Raw genomic sequence first — 15228 nt, forward strand, 5'->3', positions numbered from 1 at the left:
GCAGAAAACAGATAAATTACCCTATTAAATCTTCAGGAAGCAAACTCTTCAAACTTTGACGTAGGAAGATCTTGAAGTACACAAAGGATGAATACCACTGATAAGTGAAATAACTGTTAATATGATTGAAATATGTCCTTCCCTCTAAATTTTCTAAAGGAATTTAAAACTGTCTTAACATCTATTCACCAGAAAATATACCACACTCCAGCGACTGTGTGCCGCTTATGGAAGCAATCGTGACTTTACAGACTCTTCCTGGTTTTGGCTTTACCTAACCGTGTGAATCAGGGAGAAGATACATCCACACACTGTCTTATTTTATGTATCTAATGGTCACCAAATCTTAAGGTCAGCTGGTAAAGAATCCACCTGCAAGGCAAGAGACCCCTGTTTGATTCCTGAGTCGGAAAGTTTCCCTGGAAAAGGGATAAGCTACCCACTTCAGTATTCTTGGGCTTTCCTCGTGGCTCAGATGGTAAATAATCTGCCTGCAATGCGGGAGACCTGAGTTCGATCCCTGGGTTGGGAAGATCCCCTAGAGAAGGGCATGGCAACTCACTTCAGTATTCTTGCCTGGAGAAACCCCATGGACAGAAGAGCCTGCTGGGCTATAGCCCATATGGTCGCCAAGAGTCGGACACGACTGAGCAACTAAACACACACATGAGCAAAGTTCTGGGAAAAATTCTATTTAAAAAAAAAAAAAAAAAAGGGAGTTCGTTAATTGGGTGGTGGATGGAATGCAGTGATCTTTAAGGTTCCTTCTGGTTCTAAGACTTAATGATGCCTTCTTAGGCAGCCTCATAAATGACTAAACAGGTTAGCATCATCAATGAAAATGATGGCCATGGTAGCAAAATGCAATTAAAAACATTTAAAAAATATATTTCACCAAAGAAAATACCAAAGTGTATTGACAAATATCAAGACATGAAAAAGCATGGTTAGATCATGAATTACAACTATGCAATGTGAGGCATGTGAAAGTCAAGCATTCCAAGAAGAGCCACATGTTAAGAGGCTTATTAGACCATGAATTTGGTTATACTGTGGAGTCAATTATCATCCTGGGTGCATAAGTTTCTCTCTCTCTCCCCCTCATTATAACAGAGACAACTTAAAAGATGATCTCCAATAACATGATTTCAGTGTCTTTAATTACTCATCTACACCAATGATTTTAGATCAAGCACAGGCAAAATATAAATTGCAGTAACATCTACATATAGTGTGAACGTTTTAAAAAATAATACAAAGTTCATTCATAGTGCACAAGTAAAAACAAGGCTAAGTTTTAAATATTTAAACACAAAGCCATGATTATTCAAAAGGTAAGCATATTTATAAGCACATTTCTATATTGCTGAAGTTCCTGAAACTATAGCATATACCAGCTTAGAGAATCAAAACTGTAAAAAAAAAAAAACAACACAAAACTTTGATCCCCTTTATTGGAAAACTAAAATATATTTCTTTTAGCACATAAATACATCTAAAATAAATAAAAATAAAATTATTGACTAAGGGATTTACCTTTTAAACCTACACTCTGAATCTTAATATCATATGCAAAATTCCCAAATTATAAGGTCAGGAAATACCACTCTCTGCAATGATCCCTATTCATTATTACACTATTCATTTGTATCTGGAGGCTAAATAATTTGTGGGAAGGAGTGTGTCAGAGTCAAGCCTGGAAAGGGGATAATACAGAGAAAAGAGGACATAATTAAGCAGCTAAGAAAGGCTGACTGCTCCACTTGTAACCACAGCTCAGCTGAACTATGGTTCAACCGTGAAGCTGCAGGAACCGCTCGTTTCCCATCATTCACTGCCTACATAGCTTCATTTCTTAAATTGATACCTGGATCGAGTACCTTTTAAATCTATTTACAGTTGTTCAGTCTTCAGTACAGAGCTTTGTTCATTCTATTCCTTGCAAATTCTGTGGTGAAAAACAAAATGATTCCTGGTCTCATTAGAATTTAACTTCTGTACATAGAATTTGTTTCTATTTGTTACATTTTTATACTTTTGCATAGTGATTTGTTTACATTTGAATCATTTGTGATTTCTGAACTACTGACACAACAATTTACTGTTTACTGTTGAGAATCTGAGGGTTTTTTTTTCTTTTAAAACATCCGATTTTAAGAAATAGCTTTTGGGTGGGGAGGGAAGCATGCTTAGTGTGAGATCAGCCATAAAGGAAAACAATATACAATCCATGAAAGAAGTCATATTACTGAGTAGGACAGGGAAATGTCTGGACTCTAAAATGGGATTTTTAATAACATTTTATTATTTATATATTTAAATCACAAATACTGATCTCAAAGAAATGGAAACATCTCCTTTAACCACCCCTTCTTAAATTTATAGAAAGATGCGATAAAAGCACTGACTTAACATCAGCCTTTTGCTTGGGGGAAATCTGTAGAAACACAGCTGAGTGCATTTTTCCCTATCCATAGCTCACAGAAATAAACACGGTCCTTTTCCTTTTTTTTTTTTAGCAATACATTTGTAGTTGTAAAGTTGCTGTGTTTTACAACTGCAAAAATATTAATTACTAACTGAATGATGTCTGCTTCAGTGAGGGTATATACCCACTGGCCAGCACTAGTTGGAGGGAGTTAACCAGTACGGTCACTTCTTAACCTCTGTACAGAACATCAGGGCACTCTGTTCCCTCTCCATTCGCCCACCCACTCACTCACTGTCCCTAGGTCTGAAGGACACAGAAATGTTCTCGATGACTCAGCTCCCAAGTAAAATACATTGCTACTCTCTGCTTAAAACTGCATCTACATCCTATCAAACAGTATACAAAAAATAATTCAATTTTCAATTTCTGAAACATTTTGTGGTATCCTTTAACCTTGCATATTGTGTCAGATCTTGATAGAGATCACAATAAAGAATGTACTGATGTTAAATTTAAAAAAATGTGGGAACTGTTACCAAAATGTAATTCCAAGAAACTTAAAGATTAAGTAAAATAAAAATTGTCACAAATGGACACTTTTGTTAGAATACTAAAGGTGTAACTCTGCAGCAAGAAGCAGAGTTAAATGGCAAAAACACTGAAAGTCAAAAATGGCCTATTTCTTTGCTTTAAAGTCTTGTAGCCATTACAAAATATTAAAAAAAAACATGAAAATGATGTGAGGATATTACCGTAATTGAACTGCAATGAATTAAACTTTATATTTTTCTTTAAACATCCAGAGAAGAAGGGAATGGTCAACATAATTCTAATTGTTGAGATAATTTAAATGAAACGTAATTCCATTTAAAACACAGTTTTATGAAAGAAGGCTTTTCCTGAGGCCTCAATGAAATTTTCGACAATAGTCTAAATGAATTAGTCAATTGATGACTCTTAATCTTCCCCATCACAATCCAACAGCTCAGTCAACAGGTAAAAAAAAAAAAAACAAAACCACTGTCAACAAGAAAGCCTAGCTCAAGTATAAAACATCCAAAATGAATGAATTCAGTACAAAATCATCAACTGAAACAAACAGGTAAGCTGCTACTCTTAGCTTCTAAAGCAACTTCTAAGCTGTCAATGAAGGGCCGAAATCTTTCACTGAATGCACACAGAATTGTAATACAAATTAACCTATTTGAAGAGTTTTTCTGTTAACTCACTTTCTTTCAAGTAAATATAAACTGAGCTATCCTGGTCAAATAGCTTCTGTACACAGAACACTGCAGATACAGACAACAACTCAGCAGGTTACCATCATTTTATATACAATTGATAGCCTTTAGAAAATTGCCGTAAGTTTTATTTCAAAACACCTAACATTCTTTCTCTGCAAAAGAAATTACATTGAGTAATGATGGCTAAAGAGTTAGTTGAACTCGTGCCACTAGAAATGAGACAACAAGCAGGAGTGCAAGTTTCTTATCTTCAAGGACAGCCTAATGGCCACACCACTTAAATTATCCCAATTTGTCACTTAAATACAATAAAACAGAATGTTAATGGCATTTCCACTGTTCTTCCATTCAAAAGGCAGCTGACTGTTAAAGTGCCTCTAACACACATAAATTATTTTTATTCCATGACTTTATTTTATGTTTAGAAAGGCAGAATAGCAGAAGGAAAAAAAAGGCAAGACAAAAGACTTTTGAGTTTTCTTTCTTCAGATGTATGCTGAGGTGATTATATGATGAGTAGGATTCTGTAAAAATAAACAGAATTTTCATTGGTAAATTTAGGTCTGGGGAGACAAATGTAAAATTTCTAAGTAAATTTTACTATTGTATGATCATAAAAATATTGAAGCTTAACTGCCTAATTTGCTAGCTTTAATAAATTTGAAATATCCACCAGAACAATAAAAATTTTATCAAATATGATGTATGAATTAAAAAATATTGGAATTCATCTTCGCCAAGTATCAGTTATTCAAAATGATCAGGCTGAGTAACTACACGCATCTCAAAACTCACTGAGAGGAATACAAATTCCTTAAGATGCCTGGCAACTTTTATTAAATGGTCAAAATGAAGCAAGGCTACAGTTTTGCCAGATTTGTTCTTTTACTTTTTTTTCCTAGCCTCACCCGTGGCATCTGAGATCAGTTTCCCAACCATGGAACCTATAGAACTAGGCTCCCTGCACTGGGAGAACAGTCTTAACCACTGGACCACGAGAGAAGTCCCAGATTTATTCTTTTAAGTGGATGTGCAGGATACAAAATAGATCATCTGTCCAACTCACAGATGAATATAACAGTTCACAGAGCCATGAATCCCAAGGGGTGGCAAGTGCCCTAGAGAGCAGAGACAAGTAGGGAACAAAAAAAGGTGGGACTGTTTTCCGGTACACAACCTGCCTCGTAGGACTGTCTCGGCCTTCACCTGGGACAAACACTTTGGTAGGAAAAGGCATGTTCCTGGCAGCAACAACCACTCCAGATGTCACAGTGACCAGCTTAGGTAAGTGACACTGACCTGGTTGGCTCTGGGCTTCCTTATTTCATTAAAGAGATGGAAATGCACCTGATATTTTTAATTGGGTTTCTGTGAATTCCACCCCCCAAAAAAACCTATATTTGTAAACAAAAGTATCAAGCAAACTCTGATGCTTATGAAGAGAATCTCCAAATCCAGAAGATTCTCAAATGTTTCTAACATTAACTACTGATAGTAAGGAACTACGACAATGAGGAAGACATCATAACATTTCATGGTTTTAAAAGAAAATTCTCGTACACTGAAATTGTATAAAACGTTTATGAGCACAGACACTTAAAAATACTGAATTATTTTTGGCCTGTGTGAAAGATGATTAATATTTAGTTTCTAGACACATTTTTGTATACATCCATATACCTGTCTTAGCTTATGAAAGAGAAACAAAGTAACAAAGCATTATTCTAAAGCTTTCTACTCCTTCCTCTCTCATTCATTGCTGGTGTACCCTTTTATGTGATGCTGGCTCTGAGCTGTGCTTCCTTTTTCTAGCTTGCTTTCTCAAATATATTGCCTCGACAGTACAAGAAAGTAGGCAGTCTGATTTAAGGGCCTTTTCTGAACACAGTGCCGCTAGGGAGAAAAACTTTCACATTTCTACTCCGTTAACTTCTGTGTTGCAAGCTGTTTACAGAGCAAGGACTCACAAATAAAGTAATTAAATATTTTAAATAAGTGATAAGGTCTTAATTATAGCACTTTCCCTTTCTCTTCAATAAAATACTTCCTAATTATATTTTTTCAGCAATAATTAGCAATTAACTCTGCTATTAAGGGAAGTCTTCAAATATAATATTTTATTAGGCACTGCTTATAATGCCACACTACAGAATTAGACAAGAGCCCATACATTCAGAAGAGTCCCAAATTCTATAGCTGTCGAGTTATTTTAAATTGAAAAAGTTTATTCAAATGTTTTTAAATACTGAAAATAAGATTAAGAGCAATTATGAAAATTTTTAGTCAACCCAAAATAAAAAGCTTTGCAAGTGAACATATATGTGATTATTCATTGAATACGAACAATGAGAAAATGAGTGCAACAGTTCAATTCTTTATAAACAGAAAATCTATGAGCCACCAGCATATCATGAAATATTTTAGCTTTGTTCACCTTTTTTTATGTTCAAAATGAGTTCTAGGGGATATTTTTAGTTCAGCCACAAGGCGATCAAGTTATTCAAAGGAACATCATACATAAAAACTGTAGAATCTAGTTTTGGAAATTCCTGCTTTTTAAATTATTTAATTACATTAAGATTATTATTAAGGAGTAAGTAGGATATAGTTAAGTAGAATGGTAAACTGTTAAAGTAAGTTTTAAATATAAATTTTGTGTTTAGTCAGTACCAATGCAGTAAGAGATTTTTTTACTCACTTATAATTTATTTCTCCTGATGAAGAGCTTCAATAAATGCATCAAGTTTTTCTTGGATTTCTCTAACTTTTTCTGTAGAAATAAGAAGATAACAAATTAATTAAAAACAAATTTTATTTCTTGACGGCAATGGTTTGGGATACTTGAACTACTTAGGAAAAGGGGAAAAATTACCTTCACATGACATACCATCTGATATCCAAATAAAGTTCAAAGAGATTATAGCAGTAGCCCTTCTAATAATTTTTTGGAAAGGGGAGGAGTGTAGGGGACAGATCCTTTTGAGAATCTAATAAATGTTGCAGATTCTTACACAGAAAAAGGCAAATATAGATATAGATACACATACAATTATGTGTATAATTTTAAGGAGTTGTTAAGATTCTCTGGGGTCTAACCAAGTACTCACAGTTAGCATTATCTGGAACAGAGGAAAATATAAAATAATGAAACCAAACTTTTTAAAATTAGAAGAGAATACAGGTGAGTATATAACTGGCCTTCAACTAGAAAATGACTTTCTAGGTGTGAAGTAATAGGAAGAGTTACAAAGATCAACCAATATGACCACATTAAAATGTACACTTTACATGTCAAAATGTCCTAACACTGAAGACAAAAAAGAAACTATAGGAAGTACCTTCAACAAAAATGAAAAAGGCAATAACACTTAAAAAATAATAAAAATGTACTTTTCTTTCTGTGAATGAGGAAGGAAAATTTAAAAACACCTGAGCCACTGAAGACAGATTTATTTTATTTGATTTCAGGTTTTCACTTTAGGTGTTCAAATAAAATCTACAAATTCTCCCTGAAACATAAAAATTTCCTTCAAAATGTGTTCACATGGCATGCCAATCTCCTAATATTAAAAGCAGAAAGAGTCATGATTTATTCTACTTCACTACTAACTTAATCAGGTAGCTCCTATTTTAAAACACAGGTTAGGCATGCTATTGAACTGTGGTGCTGGAGAAGACTCCTGAGAGTCCCTTAAACAACAAGGAGATCAAACCAGTCAATCCTAAAGGAAATCAACCATGAATATTCTTTAGAAGGACTGATGGCTGAAGCTGAAGCTCCAATACTTTGGCCACCTGATGTGACTCATTAGCAAAGACCCTGATGCTAGGAAAGATTGAGGGCAAAAGGAGAAGGGGGTGATAGAGGATGAGATGGTTGGATGGCATCACTGACTCAATGGATGTGGGTTTGAGCAAACTCCAGGAGATAGTGAAAGACAGGGAAGCTTGGCGTGCTGCAGTCCATGGTGTCGCAAAGAGTTGGACATGACTTAGTGACTGAACAACAACAGTAAGCATGATAACAAGTACTTTTATCCTGTTAACATAATATGTTAGTGAGTCAATTATCAATTAAAGTGAAATGACTGGTTCAAAGTTGGTGACCTAAAGGCAAAACTGCAAAGCCTTCTACCTTCTATTCTTACTCTTACAGTGTTTATTCTTTTTTTCAGCTTTTCTATTTTTTAAAAACCGAAATATAATTGATTTACAACATTTGCATCTTTTACATTTAAAAATAAATAATCTGTAATCGAAGATATAAGTATCCTTTTTTATCAATGAGACAGCATGTGTGATGAGTAGCCAATAAAAAGAACTGTTCTTTTGGTAAATTTTTGTTAGCACTGCAGGAACTCAGCATAGCCCACCAGAGTTGTATATAAAGAATGGAATGTTTTCATTTTCTTCTTCCAGTAATTTAGAACTTCTAATTCTTGGTATTAGACTGAGATGAATACACACCAAAAAAATCCAGGGCAGAGGGATCCCCTATTATTTTAAACAAAGTATTTACTGAGAAAATATGCTACAGTTAAATGTAAGCAAGAATTCCTTGCTTCTATCTAAAAAAAATCAGATTCCTGGAAATTTAGTTCATACTTTTTGTAGTCTGTTTTTTTTTGTTTTTTTGTTTGTTTGCTTTTTTAACTAGCAGTCAAACCAGTAAACATCCTTCCTTTCACAAAAAAAGGCCATATTTTTATTTTAAAAATTATTTCATATAGTTACTTAGAACAGTTCACCTATCTTCTTCACTGAACATTTACAGAGTTTCAGATACTATAGTTCAGTTGACGACCTTCTTTAGAGGAGGCTGGGAAATAGGGCGAAAAAAGTTTTCTACATCATCTCACAGAATTTTGGAAATGGATGAGGTCTTTAAAAAATCATCTAGCTTAAATAGCACAAAACATGGAAATCTCAAACAAGTGTTCAGAGCCTTAGCAGCTCTCTAAACACTGTACTGAGAACTACTTCTACGTGGGAAAACTGTATTGTATGAAGGAAGTAAATCACAATCTATCTGCTCCATCATCTGAGTACAATCAGGCAGCTGAAGGGCCAGCTCTATCCATCCTTTGCCCCGTCAATGACCTCTATGCTCAGCTGGACAGACTATCTGTGAGTGTGTGGGACAGTAGCATCACTCACAAGACACTGTTCACAGAAAGATCTACTTGTATTGACAGAGACCAAGAGCCACTCTGATGCGTGTGCCTAACACTGGAATCTGAATCAAATTCAAATTCTTCTAAAATTCAAGATAAGTGATGTTCCTCATAAAGTTTTTAAAAAACTAATTATATATGAAAACCACAGAATAAAAAACTACCAATTATCCCTTTAAAAAGTTGTTTTTACAAAATATTTTACCACTGGAACATTAAGACACTATACCTCTGTGCCCTGAAACCTCAAGAATAACACAAAGCACACTAGTAAGTAACTAGGAATTAATGGGAGGAGATGAGAGAGAAGAGGATGGAAGTAAAAGTTAAAAGAAAAAAGAATAACTGTGATAAATGTTTTAATACTAAACTGGAAAACTCATTTCTCCATTTGTTCCTTCACTTATATAATGTACTTACTGAAGTGACATGGGGACATATGATACCCTGCCTTTACGAAGAATTCCTTGCTTACCTTCTACCTCTCTCTAAGTCTGTAAGTGTCTACTATGCTTTGTGTGATTTCAGATCCCACATTTCATTTGGTCCTCATATAACCCCACACGTTTCACTGCCAAAGACGAGGCTTTTAAGCCTGGAGAGTTAGCCTTGTCCACCTTCCTCCAATTCAGAGACACATACCAGATCTACTACCATATGCAGATTCTAAATGGTAACAAAACAAATGCTATTATTGCAAGTGTATTTGTTGCAAGTTTTGCCTTCTGTGAAACAAGATATTTTGATAATAAAAATAGAAAATAAGATAGTTAACTGAGAACGTAAGTAATTCTGTGTCTAGGAGTGTCTAAAAAATGTATATTATGCTATCATAATATGAATATTATGGTAAGATGAGTATTATTATTACTTCTTCCTCTTGAGATTAGATCTATACACATTTGGAGAGACCCTTGGAGAACAATATTAGAGCAGGAAACTGGACCAAAAAAGCTCAGCGTCTTCAGTGTCTACAACAATGTCTGACTTACTATACATGCTCAATAAATATTTGATAAATGAAGTTACCACAAGTATGGCATGGAGAATGATGGCTACAGGTTATCAAGAAGGGGGAAAGAAGCACTTAACATGCTTCCAGGATGTTATGTCAGGATCACAAGAGCTAGAGCAAGTCTGTGAACAAGAGGCAGGGTACATGTTGACAATGAAGATCAAGAAAAGCTGGTAGGCTCCCAACAACACGGAACAGAGAATACTCAGGTCTTAGAATACAATAGCAATTGGTGGGGGAGTGGAGGGAGGACTTAATTATTACACCTTACTTAAGAAGGCTAAAATATGATGACTATATAAGCACACACATGCATGATTTCAAGCTTTGCAAGGAAGTTATATTACAAATAATAAGCAACATTATTTTCCATATTTGAATTAATTTTAAATTCTGATGTAAAGTTCCAACAATGTCTTGTATCTGGCTGCACAGAAAACTGAGTTATGCATAAAAATCAAGTTGGAATGTTAGCAACTAACACTTTCCACTTTCTGATCCTTCAAATTAATGTCTCACTATTACAGTGTTTTCAAATCCCCAAATCTTAACGGTATTTAATTTATCAACATTAGAACTTACTTTCCCACGGAAAAATGTGTATATATTAGCAAGGCTAATTATAGAGCAAACTCCTTTTTCTATTAAATATTTGCATTAAATATTTACATAGCTAGAGAATTCTTATAAATTTGTGATTTACTTGATAAACTAAACCAACTCAGGAAGAGATTAACAAACTGCTATTTCTGTACACTGAAACAGCCAATTCCACATGTAGTGAATACGGAGTCTACTTTCCATTTATCCAATGTTTACTTAAAAGATGAACAATTTCAAACATCAATTCATTGTGCTTCTTGATTGAGTCATGAATATTCCCATAATCCCCAACTCATAAACCATCAGTCTCAGTGAATGAAGTTCCTTCTCTTTTTTCTTTTCTTTAGATGACTTGACACCCATTCATGTTTAGGGTCTCTTTATCTCTACGTGAAATGATACCACTACTCTCATTTTCCTTTTGAGTCTTCTGATAGTTGTTCTAAAAGTCTCAAAACCACACTAATCTGTAATTAGGTTTTGAATACACTGTGAATCCAAAAGGCCAAACCCGGGAGAAGGCTCACTTCAGTGGTTAGTAACAGTTTAGAACAGGAACAAAGAATCACGCACAAAACTCTACACATGAACCGAAATAAACCTTTGACAACTTCTGATGTTTTTAGAGAAAGCGTAGAGAAATGAGCTGCAAACTTACAGATGCAGTGTATTTTATACAAGCACACATCCAAAGACCCAAATGCTCCTTAAGAGAACTGTTTCATAACACGCTGCATGCACATGTTCTACCAAGCTTGGGGACACCTTGTAGGTGAAATTTTGCTATAAAAAGCTGTTCACTACGGGACTGAAAATTAAAGGAACACTTCTTATTATGTTACATATGCTGTTCCTGTACAGGCTTGCTTTTTATTAGACAATTACACTGTAAGTGCTCTTTAGAAATTCAGTGTTTAAAGGAATCATTTAGGGAAATAAGGAAAGAACACCAACCAAAAACAAGTGAATCCAGACCAGATTCAAGATTCTCAAAACTACACTCAAAATCTTAGAGTTAGCACCAGGAAACATGTATACCTTTGACAGCTGAAAGGAAGAGCCAAAGAGATACAAAGATGCACATTTAAATCTAGAGTCCTGGCCCTTAGTTTATTTTTTTCTCTTCCCTACAAGTAGGTATGATTATTTTTAAACATATTCATTAATAAAGACAAACAGTAGACGTGTTTGTTACAGAAGAGGGAGGCGTCATGCCCTGTGTCCTGGGGAAAGATGTTTGAGACTGGGACAGTAATTTCAAAGCTGGGAGGGGTCCAGACTTCCAGGGGTCTGTGAGGCAGAAATAGAGTTCTCTGGGTTATTTCTATTGCTTCAAAAGTTCAAATGGAAATCTTTGTTTGGGCTAGAATTACATCTACTCTTGTAACAATTATCTGTTTGGGCTGATTAAGAGATATATAACTGCAATTCTATGTTTCAAATTAAAAATAAAAGCGTATTATAGACAAATTTTATAAAACATAGACTTCACAAAATGAAGTATACAAAAATGAAACGAGTGTCTGACAAAAAACAGTGTTAGGAATCCCTGGTCAAAGGCTCCTAATAATCAATGGGTTATTTCATATGATTTTTATATAAATGAGACCGTACTGTACTAATAGGCGTATGATAGTATGATCAGAAGAACTAAGTTTCTAGTCCTGGCTTTGCCTTTAACCTTAGTATTGTGGACAAATCACAGTCCTAGTTTCTTTATCTATAAAAGGAGGGAATATGTCTTAAAAAATTCAAAGTCTATATATTATTGTACTTTAAAACTCAGGACTGAAATGTACTATTCTGATGTTATTAATAATTGCACCTTTTAAAACTTATTCGTGGTCTTTTGTTCTTTAGTATCTTTTTATCTGATAACCTCAGATATGCAGATGACACCACCCTTATGGCAGAAAGTGAAGAGGAACTAAAAAGCCTCTTGATGAAAGTGAAAGTGAAGAGTGAAAAGGTTGGCTTAAAGCTCAACGTTCAAAAAACAAAGATCATGGCGTCTGGTCCCATCACTTCATGGGAAATAGATGGGGAAACAGTGGAAACAGTGGCAGACTTTATTTTTTTGGGCTCCAAAATCACTGCAGATGGTGACTGCAGCCATGAAATTAAAAGACGCTTACTCCTTGGAAGGAAAGTTATGACCAACCTAGATAGCATATTCAAAAGCAGAGACATTACTTTGCCAACAAAGGTCTGTCTAGTCAAGGCTATGGTTTTTCTGGTGGTCATGTATGGATGTGAGAGTTGGACTGTGAAGAAGGCTGAGCGCTGAAGAATTGATGCCTTTGAACTGTGGTGTTGGAGAAGACTCTTGAGAGTCCCTTGGACTGCAAGGAGATCCAACCAGTCCATTCTGAAGGAGATCAGCCCTGGGATTTCTTTGGAAGGAATGATGCTAAAGCTGAAACTCCAGTACTTTGGCCACCTCATGCGCAGAGTTGACTCATTGGAAAAGACTCTGATGCTGGGAGGGATTGGGGGCAGGAGGAGAAGGGGACGACAGAGGATGAGATGGCTGGATGGCATCACTGACTCGATGGATTGAGTCTGGGTGAACTCTGGGAGTTGGTGATGGACAGGGAGGCCTGGTGTGCTGTGATTCATGGGGTCACAAAGAGTCGGACACGACTGAGTAACTGAACTGAAGCTACTAGCAAAAACTGCAACCACAAATGATATTATTCTCAAAGGACTGCAGAGTTCATTTTAGAAAGATGCATTTTATATTGTCCCCACCCCGCCCTCCACCCAGGAATAGGACTGCTTATATGAATTATCTACTTACAAAGAAGCCTGTCATTTAAAATCACTCAGCAAGTGCTACACTTGCTATGTAATAGATGCCCATGAATATTCATTCATTGTTCACTCATTTATTGACAGGTGAGTGATCTGACTTAAGCAATACTTAATCTAAACATTAAAGATTATTTTAGGGACTTTCCTGGTGGTCCGGTGGCTAAGACTCCATGCTCCCAATGCAGGGGACCCAGGTTCGATCCCTAGTCAGGGAACTAGATCCCACATGCTGCAACCAAGAGTTCACATGCCACAGCTAGGACCCAGTGCAGCCAATAAATAAATATATTTTTTTTTAAAAGATGATTTTAAAAGTTTATGTCAGACCCCAAAACAATATGATTTAGAAAGAAAGCTGCCATAAGGAAAGTCTGTGAAATAAATTATAATTTATGTTCTGTTTCACTGACTACACTGAAGCCTTTGACTGCAGACCACAACAAACTGTGGAAAATTCTTAAACAGATGGGAGTATCAGACCATCTCACCTGTCTCCCGAGAAACCTGTATGCAGGTCAAGAAGCAACGGTTAGAATCAGACATGGAACAATTAACTAAGTGATTCAAAATTGGGAAAGGAGTATGACAAGGCTGCATGTTGTCACCCTGCTTATGCAACTTACATGCAGAGTACATCATGTGAAATGCTGAGCTGGATGAAGCTCAAGCTGGAAGCAATATTGCTGGGAGAAATATCAACAACTCAGATATGTAAATGATACCACTCTAATGGCATAAAGTGAAGAGGAACTAAAGAGTCTCTTGATGAGGGTGAAAGAGAATGGAAAAAGCTGGCTTAAAACTCAACATTCAGAAAACTAAAATCATGGCATCTAGTCCCATCACTTCATGGCAAACAGAAGGGGAAAAAGTGGAAACAGTGGCAGACAGTGGCAGATTTTATTTTCTTGGGCTCCAAAATCACTGTGGATGATGACTGCAGCCATGAAATTAAAAGATGCTTGCTCCTTGAAGAAAAGTTATAACAGACCTAGACAGCGTATTAAAAACCAGAGACATCACTTTGCCAACAGGTCTGTATAGTCAAAGCTATGGTTTTTCCAGTAGTCACGTATAGATGTGAGAGATGATCCATAAAGAAGATCGAGTAATGAAAAATCGATGCTTTTGAATTGTTAGAGAAGACTCTTGAGAGTCTCCTGTACTGCCAGTTCAAACTGCCAATCCTAAATGAAATCAACCCTGAATATTCATTGGAAGGACTGATGCTGAAGCTCCAACACTTTGGCCACTTAATGTGAAAAACCAACTCCCTGGAAAAGATCCTGATGCCAGGAAAGACAGAAGGCAGGAGGAGAAGGCGGTGGCAGAGGATGAGATGGTTAGACAGCATCAATGACTCAATGAACACGAACCTCAGCAAACTCCAGGAAACAGTGGAGGACAGAGGAGCAGGTGAAGACAGAGGAGCCTGACGTGCTACAGTCATGGGGGTTGAAAAGAGTTGGATATGACTTAGTGACAGAACAACAACAACATTTCTTCACCACAACCCAGTGTCAGTTGATTGGCTTTGCTGTACACAGGGCTAGGGGATCAGAGACCAATTCGTAAACACCAGTAGGAAGCTCAAGACTAAATTGACAGCTTGTTTATAGCAAAGTATGCAGAACCCTCAAGAGCACCAATCACATCCTAAGTTTCACATTATCCCATTGCCTGCATTTTCTCTTCCCTTCCACCCTTATCATTTAAGTATACTTACCTTTTGCACAGGGTAGATCTTTATAAGCTGCGTCAAATTATTTGAGGAATAAGGCAGGGAATTAGTAAACTAACAAGCTAGTTTGTAGAAGATACACCACAGGAAGCTGATTCATGCAATATATTATAATACTCTAAAAATGATCTTTTTATACCAGCAGCGCTTTTAAAATCAGTAATTTAAGAACATTTTTGGGAAACAATATCACATACTGTCACCCT

General features: G+C 36.0%; 1 protein-coding gene across 4 annotated transcripts in view; it reads right to left on the reverse strand.

Annotated features, from left to right (window-relative positions):
• Nucleotides 1-742: 742 nt before the first annotated feature.
• The window catches only part of OPA1 (OPA1 mitochondrial dynamin like GTPase), an 86942-nt gene continuing 72456 nt past the window's right edge, over nucleotides 743-15228 (reverse strand). For 3 of the 4 annotated variants that reach the window (XM_005903389.3, XM_070371605.1, XM_070371612.1), the window contains 2 exons: nucleotides 6374-6445; nucleotides 743-4199 (listed from right to left, as the gene is read on the reverse strand). In XM_005903389.3, the coding sequence (XP_005903451.2) occupies nucleotides 6381-6445 (65 nt within the window). In that variant the 3' untranslated portion in view covers nucleotides 743-4199; nucleotides 6374-6380. The remainder of the gene's footprint in view (nucleotides 4200-6373; nucleotides 6446-15228) is intronic. The other variant, XM_070371616.1, reaches the window with a different exon arrangement.

Source organism: Bos mutus, chromosome 1 (genome assembly GCF_027580195.1).
Source record: "Bos mutus isolate GX-2022 chromosome 1, NWIPB_WYAK_1.1, whole genome shotgun sequence".
Classification (NCBI taxonomy): domain Eukaryota; kingdom Metazoa; phylum Chordata; class Mammalia; order Artiodactyla; family Bovidae; genus Bos; species Bos mutus.